This window comes from Pelobates fuscus, chromosome 2, assembly GCF_036172605.1.
Source record: "Pelobates fuscus isolate aPelFus1 chromosome 2, aPelFus1.pri, whole genome shotgun sequence".
Classification (NCBI taxonomy): domain Eukaryota; kingdom Metazoa; phylum Chordata; class Amphibia; order Anura; family Pelobatidae; genus Pelobates; species Pelobates fuscus.
The window spans coordinates 87,437,115-87,464,107 of record NC_086318.1 but is presented as its reverse complement, the minus strand read 5'-3'; the positions used below and the strand labels follow the sequence as shown (position 1 = coordinate 87,464,107).

Sequence of the window (26,993 nt, the reverse complement as noted above, 5' to 3'; positions counted from 1 at the left end):
TAAACATTACGTCTCAATACAGAAAATGTTTAGAAAGGCTGTGCAAGTCACATGCAGGGATATGTGACTGGGGCTGTACAAACAAAGTGATTTTATTATTATTATTGCTATTTATATAGCGCCAACAGATACCGTAGCGCTTTACAATATTGTAAAAGGTGGGGTTTAACTATAAATAGGACAATTACAAGAAAACTTACAGATAGGTTGAAGAGGACCCTGCTCAAACAAGCTTACAGTCTATAGGATTTAACTCCTAAGTGGCAGAGAATTGAGCAGTGAGACTGCAGGGGCATGATCTTATAACTACTAATGGCATTATACATTTAGAAAAATATTTCATGAAAGGGTTGGGGAAGTATGGAGGCACAGTAAGGTAAATCTGTTTACATTTTTTTTAAATGCTGGTTTACTTTGAAATGTTAGTGGATCCTCGGTAGATAGTACCTCAATTGATAACATCAAAATAATGCTTTCTCTGTTTTATGATGCCGATATTAAAGGACCACTATAGGCCCCGAGACCACTTCAGCTCAATGAAGTGGTCTGGGTGCCAGGTCCCCCTAGTTTTAACCCTGCAGCTGAAAACATAGCAATTTCAGAGAAACTGCTATGTTTACATTGCAGGGTTAATCCAGCCTCTAGTGGCTGTATACCTCACTGGCTGTCTCCCTTCTCAGTGAGAGAATTAACATTATGTGTTCAAGTACCTGACAGTTTTCATTAAAGTGAAACCTCATAATGATCATCATTGGATTAATGTTTAGGACAACCTGCACAACTATTGCTACTGAGCATAATCATCCCTTCCTTGTTTGTCAGTGTGCACATTCTATATTAATAAATGGTTTTGTTATACATGTCTGTGTACTTTGTCACTATATTTAGCATACAGCTTCTAACCCAGTATACAGCTTGAGTGTTAGTTTGCCAAGATGGCTTCATGATTATGATGAGGTGCAGGTTGGCAATGGACTCCTGTCTGCAACAGCAGTGGGGATCAAGTTTTTATTCCTTACATGCAGATTAGAAACAAAAATAAAACCACCTGCCTGATATTGTGTGGGTCTCCCTCGTGCTGCCAAAACAGCTCTGATTTGTCAAGGGATAGACTCCACAAGACCTTTGATCATGTCCTGTGGTATCTCGCACCAAGTCATTAGCAGTAGATGCTTTAAATCCTGCAAGTTGCTCGGTGGAGATCCATGGATCAGATTTGTTGTTCCAAAATATCCCACAGATGCTCAATAGGATTGAGATCTGGGGAAATTGGAGGCCAAAGCAACACCTCTTTGTCATTTTCCTCAAACCCAAATTAGGAAGTTATCTATTAAACAGCTGAAAGATCAAAATTGTTGATATGTCAACTGTTTAATAGATAACTTCCTAATTTGGTATGTCGAATTGCCATATTTAAAGATACCAAATTAGGGAGCTAGCTACTAAACACATACACATTCCGACACACACATAATCACAAACATGTACACATCACACACAATATTTATTTTTAAGCCATCCACCACAATTTTTCATCACAATTCCAAACAGGGACTGCACTTTGTAACCAGTAAGCTCAAAATATTCCTTAAAAGTACTCAGTTTATTGAAAAATATGCAACATGGAACAGAAAATACTCACAGATCTCATAAGTAACTAGATGAAATCCTAAATAAGCTGACAAAAAGTAAAAAAAAAATTTAAGATCCAAGTACCTGTGAGAAGTAGGGGGGAGAAGTAATGTTTCATGTTTACCCCAACACTCTATCAACATTACTGTTTATTACCCCAACACTCTATCAAACATTACTGTTTATTACCCCAACACTCTATCAACATTACTGTTTATTACTGTTGATAAAGTCTTAGGGTAAATGTAAAATGCATTCAGAACCTGCTTATGGTTATTCCTAGCCTTCATTACTTCTCCCATCCCACCTTTCACAGATACTTGGATTTAGGACTTTAAATTGTTTAAACGATTTTTGTACCTTTTGTTAACTTATTTAGGATTTCATCTAGATTACTTGTTACTTTGATGTCTGTAAGTATTTTCTGTACCGTGTTGTATATTTTTCAATAAATGGAGTACTTTGAAGGATCCACCTTGTGGAAATGATTTGGAGCTTACTAGTTACAAAGTGTGATCTTTTTTGGAATTGTGGTGAAGATGGAATTTGGAAATATAGAATCAGCACCAGAACCCCAGCAGTAAATCTATCAGCTGCAGTAAGTAACCACTGTGTACCTAATTATTTTTCCTTTTTTCAAAATCAGAGTTGCAGCATAAAGGCTATACACAGAGGAGATTTTCAACGTTTCTGTGTTTTTGTTTGGTTTTACATCCACCAAAATTATCCTACCGTTCCCTGGGAGAGCTGTAGTGAATACTTTTCCTGGTGCACAGTGATTGCCTCTGGGAAGAGCACAATGAGAACCCAACTCATATGCCGCTGTGCCTCCCCGCTCCTGAGGCCAGTCGCCCATGCTTTTATCGTGGGTATTCGCAAGCCCAAAAACTGCAGGGAGCCCACATCAAACCCTGAACTAGAGGGAAAACTAGTTGTTCTGGCCAATAGTACAGCAGTCCTCCCAACTGTCCCAATTTCAAGAGGAGAGTCCCAGGGGCATCAGGGAAGCTCATCATTAGTTGAGCTTGCACTGTGCAGAGAGCACTGGCACCATGCATGTTAGGGGCTTTTCTGGGAGGGCCTGCCCATTGTGTTTGTCACGAGTGGCCAAAGATGGATCACTGGAAATACTATGCCTCCCACTGTTGGTAGGTATGGAACTTGGAGGTACACCCTTAGTGCTAGAGGAGAATGTAGAAAACTTACAATATTAAAGGGAGATTCCAGACCCCAAAGCACTAGCAACCAGTGCATATTTCAATACAAATTCATATTTTTCTAAATGAACCTGACTACACCCCCTTGACTTTGAAGCAGACAATAATTCCTGTTACTTCCTGGTTTTGTTAGCTCAGCTGAGCTAATCTCAAGGCAACAATTACCCAGAACGCCTGCCCTACAAAAATACTTTATCAGTGCTGGACAGATAAAAGATTAGCTACCAAAATGTGGCATACAATACTTCTTAGTGGAGCACTAAATAATCTGGACTGTGTAGGGGTGCTTTAAACTTACCCCGCAAATACAATGTGCTAATTTACTCAAAGTTACATAAAATGACAAAAAATAATAGTGCAGATGGTACAAAATAGTTTTGGTCTGATATTAAACAAAAATCTAGAACCACTCACATGTTTTGGAGCCTATAGAATATTGGTTCCGTAGGATGAACCTTCGTGCTTTTAGGGCAGCACACCACTCTCATGGTATTGTTTCCTCCAGACGGGATATAAGAAGAAAAACAACCAATGTGCATTATCTTTGGTTGTGAACTTCAATCTAATAGTATATATTGAGCGCACCTTTTTTAGATCCTGGCTCTAAGAGTAACAAGCTGAGTGCCAATTTTCTGGGGATGGCACCACCCCCAATGAAGATTCTCTAAGGCTTCAAGGGACTTTGTTGGAAAAGATATTAAAATGGTATTTATTACAAATTAAAACAAATATAGTATATACTAATTTCAAATTAAAACATATATTGTATATGCTATTTACAAATTAAACATAAATAGTATATACTATATATATTTTAATTTGTAATAAATTAAATTTTTATATTTTTATTTAAGGTATTTGCCTGGGCATTTGGGGGGGCTGTTTACAGCACTGATCCAGGCACACCTGAATGAGACAACATTTCAGCTCCTCTCTGAGCCTTTATAAAGTCTTTATCCTTTCTTCCAATTGATGTCTCCAGGTATGGGCCCACCCTTTCAGGAGCACCCTGCAGGAAGTATTCCCCCTTTTTAGTGTGTGCATTATACTCTTGTTTTCTTGCAAACAACTGCATTTGTATGCAATGTCTATTTAAATGTAGGTATATTTTTGCATGAATAATGTGTGTGAATGCAAAAGTGTATTTCTGTGTAGTGTTTAAATGCAGTTTTGAGTGCAGGGGTGTATTCACCTATTTCCACATACACTGCCACACAGATACAATACACATACACAAATACACACAGAACACACTGACACAGAAATCAAGTATTATATACATATATTTTAGCTACCCTCCTATTACACGCCTTTTGGCAGGGGCTGAAAGGAGTAGGCTGGGGCAGTTGGAAGCTGCCCTGATAATGGTCCTAAGCATGAGGGCTACCCAATGGGCCTCCGGCCTCAATAAGCCCTCTACCCTGTAGTTAAAGGCTTTCTCAAAATATCATGACCACTTAAGTGGACATACTGAGATAAATCACTTTTCTGTAACTCTACCTCTGACAGCATCATAAACCATTCTGGACAAGAGGGGGATTGACATCACTGGGGGATAGGCCTGCAGAGAGAATTTGACTTAATTGTTTTGTTTTTTAAGGTGAGAACATGCCAGAAAATATAGATTTTTTGGACCTCTGTGACAACCACTGGGCTTAGCGCACACAGAGAGCTTGTCAGGCAAACACTAGGTAAGAAGTCAAACTGTAGCTAAACAATTTGACTACTTACATAGGAGGGATGCCAGGGCACCATAATTACTACCGTTTACAGTAGTGGTTATGGAGCACAGAGTATTCATTTTAGGGTATTTCAAAGCACAGGAAAAGTCTTCAGACATGTCGCCAGATCAAGTCTCCTGCACTACATTTCCCATAAGGCTTAGACAGCAAAAAATTTTCTGGAGTACCAAAAGAAACTTTAGTTCAAAAGTTATCCTTAAAACGTATAAAAAAAATAAAAATACAACTCCTATTGGACCTACGGGCGGTATGGAAAGCGGACCTCACGGGGGTTCAGACTGAGATAACTACCCTGACCCACCGCGTAGATGAGGTGGAATCCAGAGAGGAAGAAAGAGACGGCTTAATAGCAGAATCTCAAACTCAAATACATGCCATGTCCCTGCAGATCCAGAGACTTACCAACACGGTCACGTCTCTGGAGTCCAGACACCGCAGGAGAAACGTCAGGCTCCGAGGCATACCGGAGTCCGTGAACCAGGAGGCCCTGATGGACTTTGCTATCAAAGTAGCCGGAGCATTGGGGGTGCAGGCGGTAAACGGAGCACAGCCCTTGATGTCAGCGTTCCGAATCCGGAAGGCCCCCACTGCCCCTGCAGATGCCCCCAGAGACACCATCGTGATTACACGAGATATCTCGGTCAAGACAGCCCTCTTGTCCCGCTCCAGAAACCAGGACCCTGTGGCGGTGGAAAACAGCCATGTAAGACTCTTCGATGACTTACCATTTTCGGTACTAGCAGAGCGGCGCAGATTACAACCAATCACCAGGGCCCTGAGAGACCACGGAGTCCGGTACAGATGGGGAGCGTCCGGAACATTGGTGGTGTCCCATGGCAATTCCGTACTGGCCCTGTCAGCAGGGGAAAACCCAACCAAGTTTCTCAACACGCTGGGATTGCCCGTCACAACGCTGCAACCATGGGGAACAACAGCAGGGACGACCAACCCGGTACCTAGCCAGAACGGACCAGCCCAAAGCAGGGACCGAAACCCTCCTTAATTTACCAGCAGACCGCGGTGGCCAACCTGACTATCTATCAGGCGGTACCACACTAACACTGAACGATTGCTTGAACTGCAAAGAACAGCTAGAGCCTGCTTCCCAATAACTTGCAGCATAGCCCCTCAGCCCTTGTAATAGCTAATCACTAACCAGTTCCGCAGTTCAGTTTAACAGGTGTTCACTAGTGGGACAGTTTAGCCATATAAACCCCGCATATAGATCAAACATCACCATGAAAGTCTGCATGGGTATAGGGTGGTGGTCCAGGGCATTGGGGCGGGAGAGACACGCATCTATGCCACACATGTAGGCTGCACTCCCCAATAAAGAATAGTGGCTGTGACACATATCCCCTGCAGAGTATAACATTCCCGCAACACCCAAAGCTTCTGAAGCTGCAAAGCTAACAATCCCTTATGTTTAGCGCACCCTGAAGGGTCACGACCTCTAAATTGCCTATACATTGCCTGATTTAATTTTTTGAATGTTTATAATGTTACTTGACGTTTTATCAGCGTGTAAGAAAATGTTAAATAGCCTGTTATCTAGCCTGTGATTAACATGACAGCATATACTTATTATGTTCTGTCCTATAGTTCGATACTGATTTCTAACATATACGATACCATACCTGTTGTCTCACATATAGTGCATATTATCATCTTATGTCTTTAACCCCTTAAGGACCAAACTTTTGGAATAAAAGGGAATCATGACATGTCACACGTCATGTGTCCTTAAGGGGTTAACTGCTTGCATACCGCACATGCATTGTTCTATTATACCTGCTACAAAAAAGGAAGCTTTTTTTTCGCTGGAGATTATTTCCCTTGATTGCATTCGGGGCTCATGTGAACTCCCACTGTTATATTCTGATATGTATCATTTAAATGCCTCTATATTTAAAAATGTGCGCACATCACACTAAGAAGGTCAACCATGCAGCTGTCCGGCTAGTGAATACTAGTGTAGCTATATCGGTGATCCTATACTTTTATTTTTGGTTTTTGTGTTTGAAACATATGCCTACCATTAACCGCCTCATAAGCTTGGCCAGCTCCTCAAACAGATGTGTTGTCTCCTCTTCTGCCCAGATAGTGGAAGTAAACGCCGTCATTGTGGGAGGTTAAGACATACAAACTAAAATATGTAACTACTCTGTTCATAAATGTTGTTTACGCTACTTTAACCATAAAATAACACTACACTCACCTCTGCCCTGGACACTGCAGCCCCACTCCAAACATGCACCTTGAGGAGAACACACCCTCAAAGGTGGCACACTAAATCAACATGTTACCTGCAGAGGTACTCGCGTTCTGCTGAACGCTGCTGGAGGAAGTCACGTACCCAGTCTGCCTTCCTCTACTACAAGTTCATACAGCACAGCCCTTGCCAAACAGTCATACTTTTCCTACCTCATTAGCTCATGTTCTCGCAATCCCAGGCGTCTTTTTAATACCTTTAACTCCCTTCTTCGACCTGCTGTGGCCACCCCCCAAACTAATCTTACAGCCGATAGCTTTGCATGCTACTTTACCGACAAGATTGCACAGCTAAGGAAAGCACTCTCACCACCTTACCCCTCTCTTTCTCAACCACACCTAGGTCCTACCCTTCAGACTTTCTCTCAGGCTACTGAACAAGATGTGGCTGTGCTTCTCCTTTCCTCTCGACCCACCACTTCAACTTGTGCCGTCTCAACTTATCAGATCTCTCTCCTCTTCTCTTGTGCCTTCCTTAACACACATCTTCAACTGCTCTCTCTTCTGGTGTTGTCCCTGCTGTTCCAACCCTCTCCTTGACCCTCTTCAGGCTGGTTTCCGGCCTCTCCACTCCACTGAGATTGCTCTTGTTAAAGTCACTAACAACCTAATCACAGCTAAATCCAAAGGGCACTACTCTGTACTAATTCTTCTTGACCTCTCTGCTGCCTTTGACACGGTTAACCATGTTCTCCTTCTCCAAACTCTTCACTCGGTCTCTGTGACACTGTCCTCTCTTGGTTTTCCTCCTATCTCTCCCAGCGCTCATTTAGTGTCTCTTTTTTTTTTTTTTTTTAATTTATTTATTTTAAATGATACCTCCTCTCTTTATCCTGTCTCTGTTGGAGTCCCCCAAGGCTCTGTACTTGGTCCCCATCTATTTTCTCTTTATACTGCCTCTCTTGGCAAACTTATTACCTCATTTGGATTCCAATACCACCTGTACGCTGATGACACTCAGATACACCTATCCACCCCGGAGCTTGCCTTTCTTCCATCTCTGATTGGATGTTCTCCCACTTTTCTAACTCAATCTCTCTAAAACTGAGCTCCTTGTCTTTCCTCCTCCGAATACTGATCCCCCCCTTTCTCTCTCCCTTCAAGTGAGTGGTACACACATCAGCCCATCCTTGCAAGCGCACTGTCTTGGCGTTATAGTTGATTCTGGCCTCACATTTGAGACTTACATCCAGTCTGTAATTAAAGGGAAACTCCAGTGCCAGGTCTCTCCCTCCCATCTCCCAATCCCCGGTTGCTGAAGGGGTGAAAACCGCTTCTGTTACTTACCACAGGCAGCGACATGTCCCATGTCGCTGCTTCTTCCTCCGCCGCCGCTCCTCCCAGTGATTACGTCGGCCGTTGGGCGAGACTGATCCCGCCCACCGGCCAGGAAGACCTAATGCTGGAGTTAAAGGTTGCATGCGCATTAGAGCTTCCCATAGGAAAGCATTGAAAATGCTTTTCAATGCTTTCCTATCGGGAAAAGAGCGACGCTGGAGGTCCTCACACAGCGTGAGGACGTCCAGCGACGCTCTAGCACAGGTTTTCTGTGCTATGATGCAGGAAGTGCCCTCTAGCGGCTGTCTACTAGAGGAGGAATTAACCCTGCAAGGTAATTATTGCAGTTTATAAAAAAAACAGCAATAATTACACTTGCAGGGTTAAGGGTAGTGGGAGATGGCACCCAGACCACTCCAATGGGCAGAAGTGGTCTGGGTGCCTGGAGTGTCCCTTTAATGCTGCAGCTAGACTAATTTTCCTCTCCTGTCGCTCCTCTACCCTCGGTCAGTCCTTACATTGGCTTCCTGTATCCTATAGGAGTCAATTCTAGCCCCTCCTATATTTCTTCACTGATCCGCAGGTTTGCATCTTCTCTGTCTCTCCGCTCTGCCCATGACCTTCTCCTTTCTTTTGCTCGCACCTGTACAGCCAACTCACGCTTGCAGGACTTCTCGCAGGTGGCTCTTTTCCTTTGGAATAGCCTGCCTACAACCATCAAGCTCTCCCCTAGTCTTCAATCATTTAAAAAGTGCCTCAAAACACATCTCTTTAGGAAAGCTTATGGCTCCCCAGAGTAACCTCTACCTCACATACCGGTCTCTTGCTCTGTTCTAAAGGGCAGCACTCTACTCTCTCCTCCAGCTCTGCATCACTCCACCTGGTGTGATTGCGACCTCTTGTCCTGTTGTGTTTTTTTTTTTTAAGTCTTTATTTTTGTTATGCAAAAAGGTTAACATATTAGCCCGCAGTGCCACAACAGCAGTAGCAGGCATAACAAGGTATTTAATGTAACAACATATGAGTGAATTGCACCTTTTGTTAGGTAAACATAGTCATACTAGTCCTGTTATCAGGTATTAAGGTAAGTAGTGAGACATAGCTAGGAGTTGTGCAGTGACTGACTATTTCAGATTTTAAGGTTCAAACAAGGGAAAGACATCTTGCTAACCATAAATTAAGACATGAACATATAATATAATAAAATGAAGTAACATAGTAATATAGTATAATTATGGCGTTTCGGTTAGGTAACATCCGTTTCTGGTATGCCTGTAAAATGACCTGTGGTTGTGGGTGGCCAGGTGGACCCTCCGGTGTCATGCTTATATGTCGTGTGGCTTGTGTGATGTACATTAGGCTACCCCACTGTTGTTATAGTCGTGCGAGGATTGAGTGTGTGTGGCCGTCGGGTTCGGTTAGTCCTTAATCTTTTTGCACATAACAGATGTCAGTGAGGGACAGCTACACAGGTGAGTTGGGCTATGCAAATAGTTTAGGTGGTCAATTAACAACTGGCACTTACTGCCCTGTCCATCACTTCCATAGACCGGGAATGATCAGTGTTCCCAATGCTGAAATTAAACGTGTGTTGGGCTTAGTCGGTATGTCCCCCATGCGTCCGTGCATGGGGCTGGGCCGTTATCGTGGCGGAGTCAGTTGCCTGCTAGTATGTGGGGAGGGAAGAGTGTCACCTACTCTCTTCCACCCAGGTTGGTGGGCCGGTTCCAGTTCCCGTAAGCTTACATATCCGGGGCAGGACAGGAGGCACTGTGTCTGGTGTATTTACTCCTCTCAGTGTGTGTGCTCTCCCCCTCCACCCTCCGACCTTCCGTCCGCTAGGTCAAGTTGTGAGTTCCCTTCCCTCTGTGCCCCTACACCCTGCACCTGAGCCAACACATACAGTCATCTTTCATAGTCTTCACAAAGTCCAATAGCGATCAACTGTTGGCAGGTTAAGATGTGTATATCACATTTTCTGACCGGCGTTATAAGGGGTTCTGCCGCTTGGTAGCGACTCCGCCATCTCTCATCTCATTGTCCCTGTCTTCTGGTAGCTTGGTTGCCGTGTGTCTCTGGGCGCTGGCCCTCTGCTGTGTCAGGGGTTGAGTGGGCTGAGGGGGCAGCTGGAGTCGCTGCAGAAAGTCTGCTGGGTCCTCAGTGGCCGATAGGACATGGATCTCCTCCCCCCTTGGCACCACCAGGGTACCCAGGACTCCCCATCGGTACCTGATGTTGTGTTCCCTCAGGAGCTTGGTGATGGGCAGGAACTTGCGTCTGGCTAAGAGCACTGAGAATGGTAAGTCCGCGTATACCGTTATCTTATTGGCATCTACCAATATACTGGGGCTCTTCCTGGAGCGGGCCATGATGGCCGATTTTGCTGATGCGTCTCGGGTTACTGCAATTATGTCCCTAGGAGCGTCCGCTGGGGCGGTCGGAGCCTTCCTGATCCTGAAGGCCGATACAAATAGCGCTGAGTCTCCCGCTCGTTTGACCCCCATTGCCTGCGTCACCTTGTGGGCGAAGTCCAGCAGGGAGTCCGGGGTCACCGTTTCTGGTGCTCCCCGGATCCGGACATTCCTCCTACGGTGTCTCGCCTCCAGCGATGCCACCGTACGTGACAGGTTGTTAACCTGTTGTGTGAGGGCTTCCACCTGTGCTTGGGTGTCTGCCTGTCGCTGTTCCCGGGTCGTCTCTCTGGATTCCACTGCTGTAATCCGCTGCCGCAGCCCGCCAACCTCCGTCTGTACTCCTGCCAGGTCTGCCTTCCATAAAGCTCTCAGGTCTTGGAGGAGTTTTTTTATGTCCCCTTTCGTGGAGGGAGAGGCATCAGAGTCCGAGTCTGCCTGCAGGTGTACTCCGCTGGTAGGTCGGGGCAAATCCTCCCCATCTATTGATTCACTGGAGTCGCTGGAGCCGCATGGTCTGCTCAGCGCCATTTTGCTGCGGGCCTGTGACCGGACAAAGGAGAGTCTGATATCAGAGTAATTTGCGCTCTCCGGACGGGCGTTTTTTTTGTTTTTTCTCCCCATTATACTCTAGAAGGTAGTGAGGCGTGCTTGGGCTCATTTCCGAGGTAATTCAATTGTAAATCAGCCGTTCTTTAGGGATTTAGAGCCGGAGCTATCCGCCTGCACGTCTGCTCTGGATCTCAGCTAGCCACGCCCCCCTGTCCTGTTGTGTTTTACATCCCACCTCCCATAGACAGTAAGCTCGTTTGAGCAGGGGCCTCTTCAACCTATTGTTCCTGTAAGTTTTTGTAATTGTGTCATTTATTGTTAAATCCCCCAATCTTGGTTGGAAGTCTCTGGATCCCAAGTTCCATATATATCAGAGGTTGTACTTCTACAAGATTTGTGCCCCTGCCTTAATCCCCTATAAAACAGGAAGGGGTTTATACTGGCCGAGGAAGAGTCTATAGTATTTTCCAAAGCACAAAAACACTTTTGGAAATAGACATACCAGAACAAGTAAAACATCCTTTAGGGATTCAACATTACAAAATAAAATCGCAATAATAAAAATTTATTAACAATTCGAAATGAACATAAACACAATGATAAATGATAATTACACGTATACTGGGTCCTTGCCATAGAAGCAATCCACGGAACTAATTGGCAGGAAACAGAGCACAAAATCCAGTCTGTCATGATCCAAAACAAAAGTACAAGAAAAGTCTTTATAGGAAAAGCTTGTTCAACATGGAGATCTTAGTACTGAAAGCTTCGCTTGGTCTGAATGTCATCAAGAATTTGCTGCAGTTCCTCCTCTTCAAACCTTCCCTCCAAGCTGCAAAGTAGAAAAAAACAAAAAAAAGTTAACAAAAGGAATTGTTGAAGGGAACCGAAAAAAATGCAGTACAAATGGAGGAGGAATACAGTTACTTATTAAAAAGGCATAGAAACCGCTATAAGAGCGCTCTCTCATATATATATATATATATATATACACATACATACACGGGCAAAGCATCAGAGGAGAGTAGTTCACAACATCTGAAGAAATATACATAGTAGTCAACCTTCTTCCCCCCCCCCCCCACAAATATTAGGAAAAGAACAAGCACTATCTTTCTCAGTACCTTGGTATAAGGGCCTTGGCTTCATCTGCTGTTTCTGGGCACAAATTGGCCAAACACGCCAGTTCGAACCTATGTAACTTCTTCTGTAATAGCAAACTGTCAAAGGCAAACACATTTACACCACGTTCATTAATTCACATTTACATCATACTGCATGAGATAAACAAAAAAAAATGCAGAAAATTACCGGGTACACATTTTTGACTAGGTAAGAGCAGTTAAAATACCTTTTTTTTTTTGTCTAAATAAGGAATATTTGCTGTATTCCTTTAGTGGAGAAGCACATCAAATTGTTACAAACTCCAATGGCATCAATTATATAGTATTGTTACAAAGAATAGGTGCCTAGGTAAAAGTACTTTTCATCCAGTGATAAATTATTTTTGCGTGTGGATCCTTTATTTTCTTAAAGGGACACTATAGTCACCTGAACAACTTTAGCTTAATAAAGCAGTTTTGGTGTAAAGAACATGCCCCTGCAGCCTCACTGCTCAATCCTCTGCCATTTAGGAGTTAAATCCCTTTGTTTATGAACCCTAGTCACACCTCCCTGCATGTGACTTGCACAGCCTTCCATAAACACTTCCTGTAAGGAGAGCCTTATTTAGGCTTTCTTTATTGCAAGTTCTGTTTAATTAAGATTTTCTTATCCCCAGCTATGTTAATTGCTTGCTCGAACATGCAAGAGCCTCCTGTATGTGATTAAATTTCAATTTAGAGATTGAGATACAATTATTAAGATACAATTATTAATTAAGGTAAATTACATCTGTTTGAAAGTGAAACCAGTTTTTTTTTTCATGCAGGCTCTGTCAATGATAGCCAGGGGAGGTGTGGCTAGGGCTGCATAAACAGAAACAACGTGATTTAACACCTAAATGACAGTGAATTGAGCAGTGAAATTGCAGGGGAATGGTCTATACACTAAAACTGATTTATTTAGCTAAAGTAATTTAGGTGACTATAGTGTTCCTTTAGAGGGACATTACAAGGTACACTTAACCTCCCTGGCGGTATGATTATGTCAGGAATTTTGTACCAAAAGCGGTACCATTTTTTTGCATTTGAATTACCCGTCCAGTTCCGCCCCCATGTCAGGCATGTCAATCAAATTTTAATTTTATAACAAGACACGGAGGCTCATATTGCATATCCCTTTCTTTACTGTTGACAAATAGCAGCAAAGGAAACAAACAGAATGAAAAAAGAATGAACATGTGATAACATAGGCCCCTCCCCCTCAGGTCCCAGTATAACAGGCAGCACTTCCCTTCCATTTCCCTCTTTCTTTGCTGCTCTGACACAAAGATAAGTACATGCCATATTTTTCTCCTCATATTTCTCTTATATACTGTTCATTGATAATTTTCTCTTACTTAACTTGTATTGATTTAGTCTTTTATTTCTAAGGTTAGTATTTGTCTCTTTATACACTAGCCTCAGGGCCCAGACCTCCCCTGCTTATGTAATCTTGTCTGTTTCTTCTGCTCGAGCGCCTTTCTGCGCACTTCTTCTTGTTTCATAGTTTTACCGCGTATCTCGCGGGTGCCGCGAATCCCGCGAGATTCCCGGCGGCCATTTTTTCTGACACCCTGTCCCTACCTCTTAGTGTGTCGCTGGTCTGGGCCCTGGTGAGAGCGTTTTTTCCTTGCTTAGTTTGTTTGGGTGACTAACCCATACGTCCTTTATTTCCTATCACCATCATGCCTAAACCCAGACTATCTACTGGGTCCGCTCATTCTGGGGAGTCGGATTCCCCAGTAATCAGAACTGAGGCCCCTGTCACCTCAGATATTTCGCCTTCTATGGCGGATGGGAATACCCAACCCGGTGGACCACAGCTTCTAGCGCTACAGCGCTCAGTGACAGACGCCATTATGGCTGCTATGGGGTCTATGTCCTCCACCCTCTCCCACACCATTTCACAAGCCCTCTTGCCCCGTCCTTCAGACGAGCAACTCTCGGGCACCTTGACACCCCAGGGAGAGGTGTCTAAAGGGGACTTCAAAAAGGCTGCCCGTAAATCCAAACACTCCTCTGCCTCCAGAAACACCATGACTGGCGTACCTTCGGTCGCCCCAGAAAGCGTGTCCCATCCACGCAAAAGAGCCTTTCCGCGCCAGGCAGAACGGGCGCGGCTATGGAAATGTGCTAGAGCACAGATTGAGAGCGACACCGACTCAGAAATCGGGTCAATTGAGGAGGCTATGAACGAGTCAGATACCGACTCTGATGCGGATTCCGCCGATGGCGCTCTCGACCTCCTTTCCTCTGCTCAGGCAGAGATGCCCGGAGGCGAGACAGGGACCAGGAACCCCGCGGCTGCGGGGCCATCCCTTGTGGATCCTTCGGGGGTCCCACTCTTCGACCCGGATGACCTTCATCATCCGAGGTCGGCGGAGTGGCTCCCGGCCGACCACGTTGCCACATACCTGGAAAATTGGGTCAGAAAACCTTTAAGTAAGGCGGCCCGCAACAAATTGAGGGCGGAGTGTCCTAGGCCTCTGGTGCCCAACCAGGTGTGTGACACCCCAGAGGTTGATCCCAAAATGACTCAGTTCCTCACTAAACTGGGCTGGAATCCCCGTAAAGGACTAGAGTCCGCTTTGAAGTCCTGCCAGGACAAGCACCTGGACATATTCGGGCCTTTGGCCAAACTATTTGACTTGGCGGAAGACGCCAGAGCGGAGAACCGCATGGTCGACCCTGAAGACCTTAGAGGTTGGGTCCAGAGAGCAATTTGTATTGCTGGGAGCGTAAATACCTCCCTATCTATTGAAAGGCGTAAAGCCATATTGTTCAAAATTGAGCCCAAACTGGCCAACCTCGCCCTTACGGAGGCGGGCAAAGACGCCCAAGGACTCCTCTTTGGAGATTCCTTCATTAAAGATTTAGGGCGTTTTGTGGGAGCATTCATGGCTCTAGACAAGGCCCAGGCCTCCATGAGGCGAGTATTCCAGGGGCGGGTCTCTACCAGGGCCGGCAGAATCAGGAGCCGTCTGCCCGGCCGCAACTATCCCCAATCCCGTGGCACGGGAAGAGGCTCCTTTCAACGCTATAACCAGTACCAGGAGACCTCCCGCCCCATGTTTTTTCCATCCCGCGGACGTCAATGGCGCTCCAGAGGCCCTCGGGGTAACCCGAACTCAAGACGAGTGAGTTGCCTTATACCACACATTTCTTCTCCGGGTTACATAGGGGGCAGACTCCAACATTTTTTCCCAGCCTGGTCACAAATCACTTCAGATCCCTGGGTACTGGCCACTATTCGGGGCTTCAATATAGAACTCACCTGCCGCCCTACACACATTCCCCCTCCTCGACCGAACCGCTTTTCCCTCCAGGATCGCGGTCGGATCGACGAAGAACTTTCAACCCTCCGGTTCAAAGGGGCTATCGAACTAGCACCCCCCAACCCTGCGGGCGTAATAAGCAATATCTTCCTAGTGGAAAAGAAAGGCGGCCAATTGAGGCCAGTCATAAATTTGCGCCCCCTCAATGCCGTAGTCAGGTACCGCCATTTCAAGATGGAGGGTATTCACCTACTAAGGGATCTCCTCCTCCACGGAGACTGGCTAGCGAAACTAGACCTAAAAGACGCGTACCTGACAGTGCCAATAGCGGAGGCCTCTCGGGACCTCCTACACTTTCACTGGCGACACGAAACATGGCGGTTCACCTGTCTGCCCTTTGGCCTATCCTCAGCCCCGTGGTGTTTCACAAAGCTTCTACGGCCCGTTATGGCCTGGCTACGCAGTCGAGGAGTTCGGCTAATCGTCTACCTAGACGATATTCTCCTCATGGCTCAGGAGCGCTCCACCCTCCTCACACACCTACGACTAGCCATAAACCTCCTGTCACGCTTAGGTTTCATAATCAACTGGGAGAAGTCATGCCTGACCCCCGCCACCCGCTTGGAATTCCTAGGATTCCAAGTGGATTCGGGGGCAGCAACGCTGAGTCTCCCGATATCCAAGATTCGATCCATCCGCAAAGAATTACGCAGGGCCCTTATCCGGCCCCAGCTCACCTTACGCCAATTGGCACGCCTCATAGGCCTGCTGGCCTCTTCAATCCAGGCCGTGTTCCCAGGCCCACTCCACTACCGAGCGCTACAGCGCCTAAAGATCGCTCACCTAAGAGCCGGGGCATCCTACGCAGACCTGGTCTCTCTGAGAATCCACCATCGCAACTCGTCTTTCGTCTCGTTGTCCAACCTGTCTGCATGGAATGGCAAAGCCATCTTCGGCTCAATGCCGGAATTCACGATCGACTCGGATGCGAGTCTACACGGTTGGGGAGCCCACTGCGAGGGAATCTCAACTGGGGGCCGGTGGTCGGAGTCCGAAGCCCGACTACATATCAATGCCCTGGAACTTCTGGCAGGCTCCTTCGCCATCCGCAGCTTCGCCAAGGACCGTGCCCTATCATGTATTCGGCTCCGCATGGACAATGTTTCGGCGGTGAGATATGTCAACCACCTGGGTGGTACACAGTCGGCGGTCCTGGCCAGGTTGGCGAAAGACTTTTGGGAATTCTGCCTGGAACGGAACCTGATGGTCTACGCAGAGTACTTACCTGGTCTGCACAACGTCCAGGCGGACTGGTGTTCACGTTATCTTTCAGACACCAGCGACTGGAGATTAGCCAGGAAGGTGTTCTCCAACATATCATCTCTCTGGGGACCATTTACCATAGACCTTTTCGCCTCCCGGCTCAATGCCCAACTCCCACGCTTCTTCAGCTGGAGGCCGGACCCAATGGCGGAGGCAGTGGATGCCTTCCTACAAGATTGGAAGGGAGGCCTCCTCTATGCCTTTCCCCCGTTTTCCATGATCCCTCGCTCACTCCTGCAGGCCCGCAAACACCGGGCGGAGCTAGTCATGGTCACCCCATTCTGGGAAACGCAGTCTTGGTTTCCCCAAATGCTCGAGATGACGTTGGACTATCCTCGGCTCCTGCCGGGACGCCACGACCTGCTGCAAGACCCGACGGGACGCTATCATCCCCTCCGGCTAGAGGGCTCTCTCCCACTTCTGGCATGGCGCATCTCCGGGGACCCTGGGAAATCCAAGGAGTTTCGGACGCAACTAGACACTTATTGGCAGCAGCATGGGCTCCCGGCACTAGACGGGCATATGGGTCAGCTTGGCGAGCTTGGGCTAGCTGGTGCATGGCTCGGAACGAGGATCCCGTTTCGGCCCCTGTAACAACGATCCTGCAGTTCCTGACGTCTCTCTTCGAAGCCGGTAAGGCTTACAGGACTATTAACCTTTACCGTTCCGCTATCTCGGCGATTCACCAAGGTTTCGAGGGCCGCCCCGCGGGACAACACCCTCTAGTGTGCCGACTCGTCAAGGGTTCTAGATTTTCTAGGCCGCCCAGGCCCCGCTACTCCACGACCTGGGATGTTTCAGTTGTATTGGCTTTCCTCTCATCCTGGCCCGCTAACACAGGACTCTCACTCAAACAGCTGTCCGCCAAATTGGTGTGCCTGCTCTGTCTCATCTCATGCAAGAGAGTCTCGGATGTCAGTGCACTGGACGTCAATGCCAAGTCATACACCCCGGACGGGGTAACTTTTAACATCAGCAGGCGCACTAAGACTTCCATCAGAGCGGTATCCTACCCTAGTTTCCCTGCCTCTCCTTCGCTATGCCCAGTGACCTGCCTTCGTGAATATGAAGCCCGCACCGAACCACACCGCTCTACTGCCTCTCATCAGTTGTTCTTATCTTTCCGTCCTCCTTTTCACCCAGTTTCCAGCACTACCTTGTCACGCTGGGTTAAGTGTTTGGCGCCCACTCAGTACGAGGGGCATCAGCCTCTTCTATGATGTCGGCGGGCGCCCGCCTAGAAGACATTATGAGAACAGCTGATTGGTCTAGGGAGTCTACCTTCCGAGAATTCTACTTTCGGCCGGCCCCACACACATTCGCTGTAATAATGGATCAGCTTTAAACTTGCAATATGAGCCTCCGTGTCTTGTTATAAAATTGCATGATTTTGCTATTACATGACGAAAAGTCATGATTTTATTAAAGACACGGAGGCGAGTATTGCCCCACCCTTTTTTGTTATTCTTACACGCTGGTAAGTATGTATTTCCCCACCCAAATTACTCATACCACGATACACCGCATAGTATAGTTTGAGACGGTAAGTGGGGCCGTCCTTAGACTTTGTTGTTTTCAATATTACTGGATATGTTAACATTGATTGTTTTGTGGGACTGTACATACAAGGGTCTTTGTTCTCACTGGTGTAACCTTGTAACTAGTTGCAAGTATCGACTTTAACCTGTTGGCTCCTGTCCTTTATATCTCCACAGCTTAATCTGGCAAGACGTCTAGCAAGCGTCCGGTTTATTGGTCTCCTCCCGCTGTCCTCCATCGGTCCTATGGATTCTACGGTCACACTTCCCAGTTTTTGATGTTACACCTTCTTCGGTTTTTCTGCTATTACCTTGGGACTTTATTCTCGCACTACTCTAGTTATGGACATTGTTCTTTGGTCGCATCTGCAGAAAGAGGGAAATGGAAGGGAAGTGCTGCCTGTTATACTGGGACCTGAGGGGGAGGGGCCTATGTTATCACATGTTCATTCTTTTTTCATTCTGTTTGTTTCCTTTGCTGCTATTTGTCAACAGTAAAGAAAGGGATATGCAATACTCGCCTCCGTGTCTTTAATAAAATCATGACTTTTCGTCATGTAATAGCAAAATCATGCAATTAAACAAATCACATAATTACGTTAAAAGATTATTTAAATATACATGTAGAATTTTAATATATATGCATTTATAGGTATTTAAATTCTACGTGTATACTAATGTAATCTTTTGTGTAATTATATGTATTTGTCTATATATATATATACATTTGCGCTTATTTGTATTTTATATATATATATATAGATATATATAGAATGTCATTCTAAGTGTATTTTGTTACCGATATATATATATTAATAACAAAATACAGTTAGAATGAAATTACATATGCATATATAATTTATATAAAATTTTGTTTCAATATTTTATTTATTTATTTTATTATTTTATTTATTTATTATTTTAATTATACGTATTTATATATAATATATATGTACATCTATTATATATATAATATATATACATATATAAAAATATATTTAATTTATTTTTACACTTGTCTTTTTTTATTTTTTTTATACTTCCCACCAGCAGGGGGACTGTCTGATATTTCAAACAGTCCCCCTGCTGGCAGATCCACAGCCAGCTATAGAGGGCCATGTGATCGCTCTTTGAGAGCGATCACATGGCCCCCGGGGCCCTGATTTGCCGTGGGAGGGCTGCCTGGGCTGTGAGGCAGTCCTCCCGAAGCGGATCGCGGCGGAGGTAAGTAAATCTTATCTACCCCGAGCGTGACTCGGGGTTACCGCTTCTGGCAGCGAAAATTAACCCCGAGTCACGCTCGGGAATACCGCCAGGGAGGTTAAAGGTCTATTTTTATAGGAGCTATGCCAATCCCTAAGCTCCCAATAAAACAAGCAACAATTACAAATTCTCTTCACTCCAGTAATAAGATAACGGTCAGGATCCTATTCGGACAACCAGGAACATTTTTTTTATTTTCTTCTGTTATTATTTCATGCAATACTCGTTTCTTGCCTCTAGTGGCCTCCCTAGCCACTAATCTTCTCAGTAACCTTATCATCCTCACCTGCCTGGACTAAGGAAGAGGCTTCACAAGGCTACAACCTGCTCACAACAGGGCCTTTCCATTGAAGTTGGTGATTTGCCTGAAATACTTCAGTTCCTGGCTCCTGTGAACTTGCTCCAGACTTACGTATGATTTTGACCTCTGCCTTTGTAACCAACCTGACTGTTTCAACCCTACCTGGAGATCACAGACTTTCTTTATTATTTGCAAGTATCCTGTTTTGTGGCATATTGCCTTAATTCTGTTTTTTTCTCAAGTTTCATAATAAGTCTCCTATCTGACCTGCTCAAGATCATGACAATAACATATCACTTAAAATATGTTTCCTAACATGTTAATTATATTTGTTGGCAATGTCATTTGGCTCAGAGATATTAAAATAATTGTTTTCTATATTTTTTTTTCTATCCCGTAAAAAAAGAATATATATATATATATATTTATTAAAAAAACAAAAAAAAAAAAAAACAACTAATTTACTAGATGCGGCCAAATCTTTCCCTCTAAATCAGTGGTTCCCAACACAGTCCGCAAGTACCCCTTACCTGGCCAGGATGTAGGGAATACAGAGTTGTGTCTAAGGTATTTTTAGAAGAAAAAAAAAACCACACGATAGACACATGGTAATCTCTATTTTAAGTTGCATCAACAGACTCCTTGGCACAACAGATCTTTCTCCAGCCATGTGATAAACAGAAATCTCAGATGTCAGGTCGCCACGGAGACTGAAAACGTTGTCCGGATGCCTTGGAATTGTGAGACTGTTCCCTCGTCCTGTCTTTCTATGCCGTGTTGCTCACTGGGCGCCGGTGTACCGGGAGGAAGTGAAGGGAATTATAAATTACTCCCTCCCGTGGCTTAGGCCACAGAGGGGAATGGCAAGCTGGCAGGACAACAGGTAAAGACAGCTTTGCTCGCCTCCTGCTCCCATTCCGCAGAGCTGGCTGACCGCCCATTCCCCTGTTAGATCTGCCATAGATCTGTCTTTTCTCACACTTGAGAGCACAACAAGAATACAGCAAAAGTGCTGCATTGGCTCTTGGCAAATGAAGGCCCATGAGCTGAAGACAAAGGACGGAAGACGCTGGGGAAACCTTAAGATAAGTATATCTTCTCCTTCTGCCATCTTACATCAAGCACGCATGTCACCTTTTGGGGGGTAGGATAGTCTGTGCATATTTTGTAAAGACCCAAAAGGGCAAGAGGAGCTTTAACATGGATGGATGAGCGTACTATATAAATAGGGTTAACCTACTACATGGAGTGCCCCTTTAAGATACTCTTAGATTCTGTCTATTAACTGGCTGACTTTTACATATTATTTGACGGTTTTAAGCCACCAAACGTAAAGAAATACATGTCTTTTGTGTTTTCATTCACAAATCTTCCAAGTAGTAATGTAACAGGAATATACCTCCTGACACTGGCAATTGTCTCTCTGTTCTTGAAACGGCTGAACCTTGCTGTGTAGTTAAGGGTTTTCATGAAGACTTCTGACAATTCCTGTTCCTCTTCTGCGCTTTCATTCTGCTGCTTTCGGTGTTCCAGCAGCATGTGGACCTCAGAGTTTAGCAGTGTTTCTGCACTCTCAAACTCTAAGAGCAAAATAAAAAAAGGAAAAACAAACATTTCAATACAATTCCATTTAAAGAACAAAACTACATAATTCATGCAATATCGCTTTGTTTTCACACTGCTGGAGATTAGAACGTTTTAGCTTTGACTCTGCTCATTTTTAGAGTCAATATGCCACACTTAGGTCAAAATTAGAGCAATTCCTATGTGAGTATTTGTTTTACATTACTGAGAAGTCAAATTAACCTTCACTCTGCCTCTCTCCTATATTTATCTATAACAGGGGTCCTCAAACTCCGGCCCCTCAGATGTTGCTGAACTACAACTCCCATGATTCTCTGGCTATCTATGTAATTCAAAGAATCATGGGAGTTGTAGTTCAGCAACATCTGGAGGGCCGGAGTTTGAGGACCCCTGATCTTTAATATCTTTGATCTAATTTTGGATTTATCTAATCCAAACATTATTGATTTAGTGTATGTCCTGTATAAGCATTATCCTCTGCCCCCTATATTCCATACACTGCATTTGCCTTCGCATGTTCCTCTTCCATTAAGCAGTTCCAATAACGAGACAGAGAATACAGAAAAATAAAATGAATATCCCCCTCATTGCTCTGTACTCTTAGCTGAAATCGGAGGGTACCCTATGTGTATTATTGCCTATAGCGACCTATTAAATACTCCTCCTTCACTCTGACCCCAGACACCTACCAAGACATTCCCTATTCCCCATTCAGAGCACAAGCTCCCTCATTACCCCAGTACCAGCATCACCCTGTATCTCCTGCACATCACACAGGAGCTCAGTCCCAAAACCCACAATCCATTCTAAGAGGGACCCAGGCAGAGCCAACGGAGACCAGGCTCCCTCACTCCTGGGGACCTAGGCAGAGCCAATGGAGACCAGGCTCCCTCACTCCTGGGGACCCGGAGACAAGGCTACCTCACTCCTGGGGACCCGGGCAGAGCCAATGGAGACCAGGCTGCCTCACTCCTGGGGACCCGGGCAGAGCCAATGGAGACCAGGCTCCCTCACTCCTGGGGACCCGGGCAGAGCCAATGGAGACCAGGCTCCCTCACTCCTGGGGACCCGGGCAGAGCCAATGGAGACCAGGCTCCCTCACTCCTGGGGACCCGGGCAGAGCCAATGGAGACCAGGCTCCCTCACTCCTGGGGACCCGGGCAGAGCCAATGGAGACCAGGCTGCCTCACTCCTGGGGACCCGGGCAGAGCCAATGGAGACCAGGCTGCCTCACTCCTGGGGACCCGGGCAGAGCCAATGGAGACCAGGCTGCCTCACTCCTGGGGACCCGGGCAGAGCCAATGGAGACCAGGCTGCCTCACTCCTGGGGACCCGGGCAGAGCCAATGGAGACCAGGCTGCCTCACTCCTGGGGACCCGGGCAGAGCCAATGGAGACCAGGCTCCCTCACTCCTGGGGACCCGGGCAGAGCCAATGGAGACCAGGCTGCCTCACTCCAGGTAATATCCTGTTCCACTAACGCGAGTTACCTTTCGGGAAAAGCAGCTGCGAAGCATCCTCTTCAATATCCCCAGTCCGACTCTCCGAACCCCCAGCAGCCATTGTCAGCGCTTCAGGTCCCTACTAACTAGTAGCACGGCCGGAAGTGGAAACAGACTACCATAGAACGTTACGAACGCATGCGCGTAGTGTAGGTCAGGGCCGCTCTGTCCCGCCGCTGATCTCGCTTGTGCTGCTCTCTTGCCCATGCGCAGTAACGTGCTGCTCGCTAAGCATTGACTGAGTCCCATGCTAACCTTACTTTGTGTGTCTTTTCTATTTAACATATATGCGTTTTTGATGATTGAAAAAAATAACATTAAATGTAGAAATAAACACAGCTGCATTTATCTGTTGCCTGAACTGAGTACCTCCATCACAGCTCCCTCCCTGACAATTTTGAGAGTGAAACCAATTTGAATATAGCAAGGGTGAAGAGTATTAAAGGACCACTAGGCACCCAGACCACTTCAGCTCATGGTCTGAGTACCAGGTCCATCTAGGGTTAATCCTGCCTGCTGTAAACATGGCATTTTCAGAGAAGCTGCTATGTTTACAAATGGGTTAATCCAGCCTCTAATGGCTCTCTCATTGACAGCCACTAGAGGCCGCTTCCGCGCTTCTCACTGTGATTTGCACAGTGAGTAGACGCCAGCGTCCATAGGAAAGCATTGAGAAATGCTTTCCTATGGACTGACTGAATGCGCGCGCGGCTCTTGTCGCGCATGCGCATTCAGCCGATGACGGGGAAAGGAGGAGAGTCCCCAGCGCTAGAAAAAATGTAAGGGATTAACCCCTTCCTCACACTAAAGCCCGGCGGGAGGGGGCCCTGTGGGTGAGGGGGACCCAAGGACCCTAAGAAGCCAGGAAAACGAGTATATTTTCCTGGCACTATAGTGGTCCTTTAATGCAGCACTGTCACACCATACTTATCTTTTCCCACTTAGAATCTTTTCCTAAACGGGGACCACCAAAATACCTCATTTAGAATGTTAGTATAGAATGTTCACACCTCCCAATCACCTTGCAACAGAAGTGTTAAAAACGCAAGGGAAACAATTAATGAGTGCTCTCCTGGGTGGCCGCCATTCGTATAGACGAATATCACCAGGGGGAGCATTCGTGGATTGTTTCCTGACTCGTTCACATCCCGAACGAGGGCCCTCCCGGTGCCCCATTAGAACGTTCACACCAATTATTCAGAATGCTCACACCCTCAACATAGGGGTGCAACCCGCAAGGGAAGTAATTAATGAGTGCTCCCCTGGGTGGCCATCATTCGTACAGACGAACGCCATCCAGGGGGAGCATTCGTAACCAGAAAGGAGACACTTCCCTTGCCTGGGTCTCATACCAGGACCTCGCGAACGGAGACTAGTCGAGGGACTGAGGCGAGGATCCCTGAGATTGGCGTGGGCACTTCTGGGGCACTGGCGAGTTTTGGCGGGCTCTCATGAGCCAACGAAAACAAAGAGACTAGCTCTTTTCCTGAGGGCGGGCTTTTCTGTGCTTGTGAGACAAAAGGGACGGTCCAAGATGTTCAGAATCAATGCTATTTTAGATCTCAGTTCTATATTATCACACCAAACCCTGTCATTGTCCAATTAAACCAGGGGTTGGCAACCTAGGCCCAAACCCTGCAATAAACTAGCCCACCATCTGTCCCTGAGTTCTACACACAAATCCAGGTGGCTCAAAGTGTAGTAATAAAAGCACTAAAGAACAGCCGCGAAGGAACGGTGTGTAGAAAAGAGCAAGTTGCTCCACATGGCTCCTTGCACAACCAGATGAGACCCATGCAGCAAGTGAGTGAAGGGCCTGCCTTCTTAAAGGGTTACTCCAACCCATTTCTTGTAGTCTGTTTTAACCCCTTAAGGACACATGACATGTGTGACATGTCATGATTCCCTTTTATTCCAGAAGTTTGGTCCTTAAGGGGTTAAAGGATAATGCCCTATTGTATGTGTCTGGCTTATTGGACATCATATTTTAGATCCTTCCCTTCTTAAGTAAAAAAAGAAATAAAGTTTTACTTACCTGGAATCCCATGTACCTTTCCACAACCCAAATGGACTGCTTAAGTTATGTGTGCCAGGGATGCAAAAAGCGCTAATTACACTGTATGTGCAGTGATACAAGCAGAAGCATTGTACATAAACACTCCTACCACCATGACCACTTCAAATCACTGAAATGGTCATGGTGCTTGGCAGCACGCCTAAATTAAAAGATTACACTAAAGCACAGCACAACGTTTTATTAAAAGAACACTATGTTGTCAGGAATACAAATTTGTATTCCTGACACTATAGCTCTAAGTAGGTGGTTAGTACCCCACCCCACCTTACCTCCTGTTAAAAAGATGATCTTACTCACCTTTTTCCAGTGCCGCACGGGCCCGGTTGTTGCTGGCCTTGCACGCACTGCGTCCTCCTTTGCTGAGATGATCAAACTTGGTGATCTCAGCCAATCCAATGGTTTCCCATAGGAAAGCATTGGGAGGCTATCACGCAAGCGCAGCAAAATATCATGCTGCACCAATCAGAATCTTCCTATAGATATGCATTGAATCAATGCTTTTTATAGGGAAAATTCGGCGCCTCAAGCAGAGCGTGGACAAGCTGAACATCAGGGATGGTCCTAGATAGCACCTCTAGTGGCCGTCTGAGTGACTGCCACTGGAGGTGTCCCTAGGCAATAATGTAAACACTGCCTTTTCTCTGACAAGACAGTGTTTACATGAAAATGCCTGCAGGGACATACTATACTCATCAGTTCTGGTGACTAGAGTGTCCCTTTAAGCTGTCTTCTGTGTCTATATGAGTGTGTGTATGACTGGCTGTATGCCTGTCTATGTGACTGTGTGTTTTTATGGCTCTGTGGGTGATATTTTAGTGGTCTAAAAGGAACAGTTTGGTCCATTATGAAATGGAAAAATTGTATATATTCAAAAATCACAGGTGACATGAAGAGAAGAGGTAAGACATTAAAACATGAGAAAAAGTAGGGGTATGGGGAGAAAAACATCTCTTCTTAATTTTGATCTTTAAGCACATAAGGAAAACAAATTAGATGGATATCTACTAAACTGAGGAACGATCAGAATTAAGAAACTGTCTCCTTTTTGTGTTACCACTATTTTTATTTACTTGGATAAATGCAGCCCTCCAGTGAAAAAGGTTGACTACCCCTACCTTACAGAATATCAGTAAAAAATATATACAAAAGGGGGAACAAAAACTTGTTCCAGTTACAAGAATGTTTTTCTCAGAAATGGCGGAGTCTCTAGACTGAGCTGCTTTAGAGTGACATTCCATACCTATTTAGAACTACCCTGACATTCCAAATGTATAGCTGGTATGTCCAGCACAGACTTATAACAGTTTGCTAAATTGTCACCAGTTAGTACAATCCTTACTTTACTTTAGAATTCCTTAAAAGTATTACTAGTCCATCCAGTGCATATGAAGACATTTTTTATTTTGTTACTCGTGAAAGCCCCGGGCATGCACATTAGTGTTATTGCGGCTTTAATGAATGGAAAGACATGTTGCCTTCACTGTAGATTTAGAACTACATAGAGTGTGATCTCTTCATTGCAATCATTTGATCTCATAAGTAATACTTCAAAGACACAGCTCTGATCCTGGATTCAATCAATTTCAATTTATTTTCAGCAGCATGGAAGGAAAAACAATCTTTGTGATTCCTTAGAGGAAGGGGGTTGCGCTTGGGGAATCCTTACCCTTCTACCGCCAGTGGGGTCAGCAACGTTCCTGTTACTGACCCCTCGGGTAACAAAAGGATGAAGACAGAGCTGACATTAGGGAAGTCCGACATTTCACGTGCAAAAACAATCCGCTCTCCTGTCTCTGCCACACATGGTTACACTCTTCCCTTGAGCTGCCTCTCCAGTATGCCAACAGGCTTGGTCATATTATACAATATGACATATGATTTATGTT

The 26,993-nt window shown here is 45.5% G+C and overlaps 1 protein-coding gene across 1 annotated transcript; it reads right to left on the bottom strand.

Moving 5' to 3' along the window:
* Positions 1–11,654: 11,654 nt before the first annotated feature.
* On the bottom strand, positions 11,655–23,158 carry POLR2D (RNA polymerase II subunit D). The gene is made up of 4 exons (XM_063440976.1): positions 23,019–23,158; positions 21,345–21,525; positions 12,228–12,323; positions 11,655–11,935 (listed from the first exon to the last, which is right to left on the bottom strand). Exons 1-4 carry the CDS (start codon positions 23,089–23,091, stop codon positions 11,857–11,859), a joined length of 429 nt encoding a protein of 142 aa, XP_063297046.1. The 5' UTR covers positions 23,092–23,158; the 3' UTR covers positions 11,655–11,856.
* Positions 23,159–26,993: the final 3,835 nt, after the last annotated feature.

Bases quoted from the DNA above. Each gene is read 5' to 3' on its own strand.
- POLR2D (XM_063440976.1), bottom strand. From the start codon at position 23,091: ATGGCTGCTGGGGGTTCGGAGAGTCGGACTGGGGATATTGAAGAGGAT. The intron at 21,526-23,018 runs GTAACTCGCGTT...TTTTGCTCTTAG, and splicing joins GCAGCTGCTTTTCCCGAAAG to AGTTTGAGAGTGCAGAAACA. The intron at 12,324-21,344 runs GTATATTCCTGT...TGCCTTTGACAG, and splicing joins ACAATTGCCAGTGTCAGGAG to TTTGCTATTACAGAAGAAGT.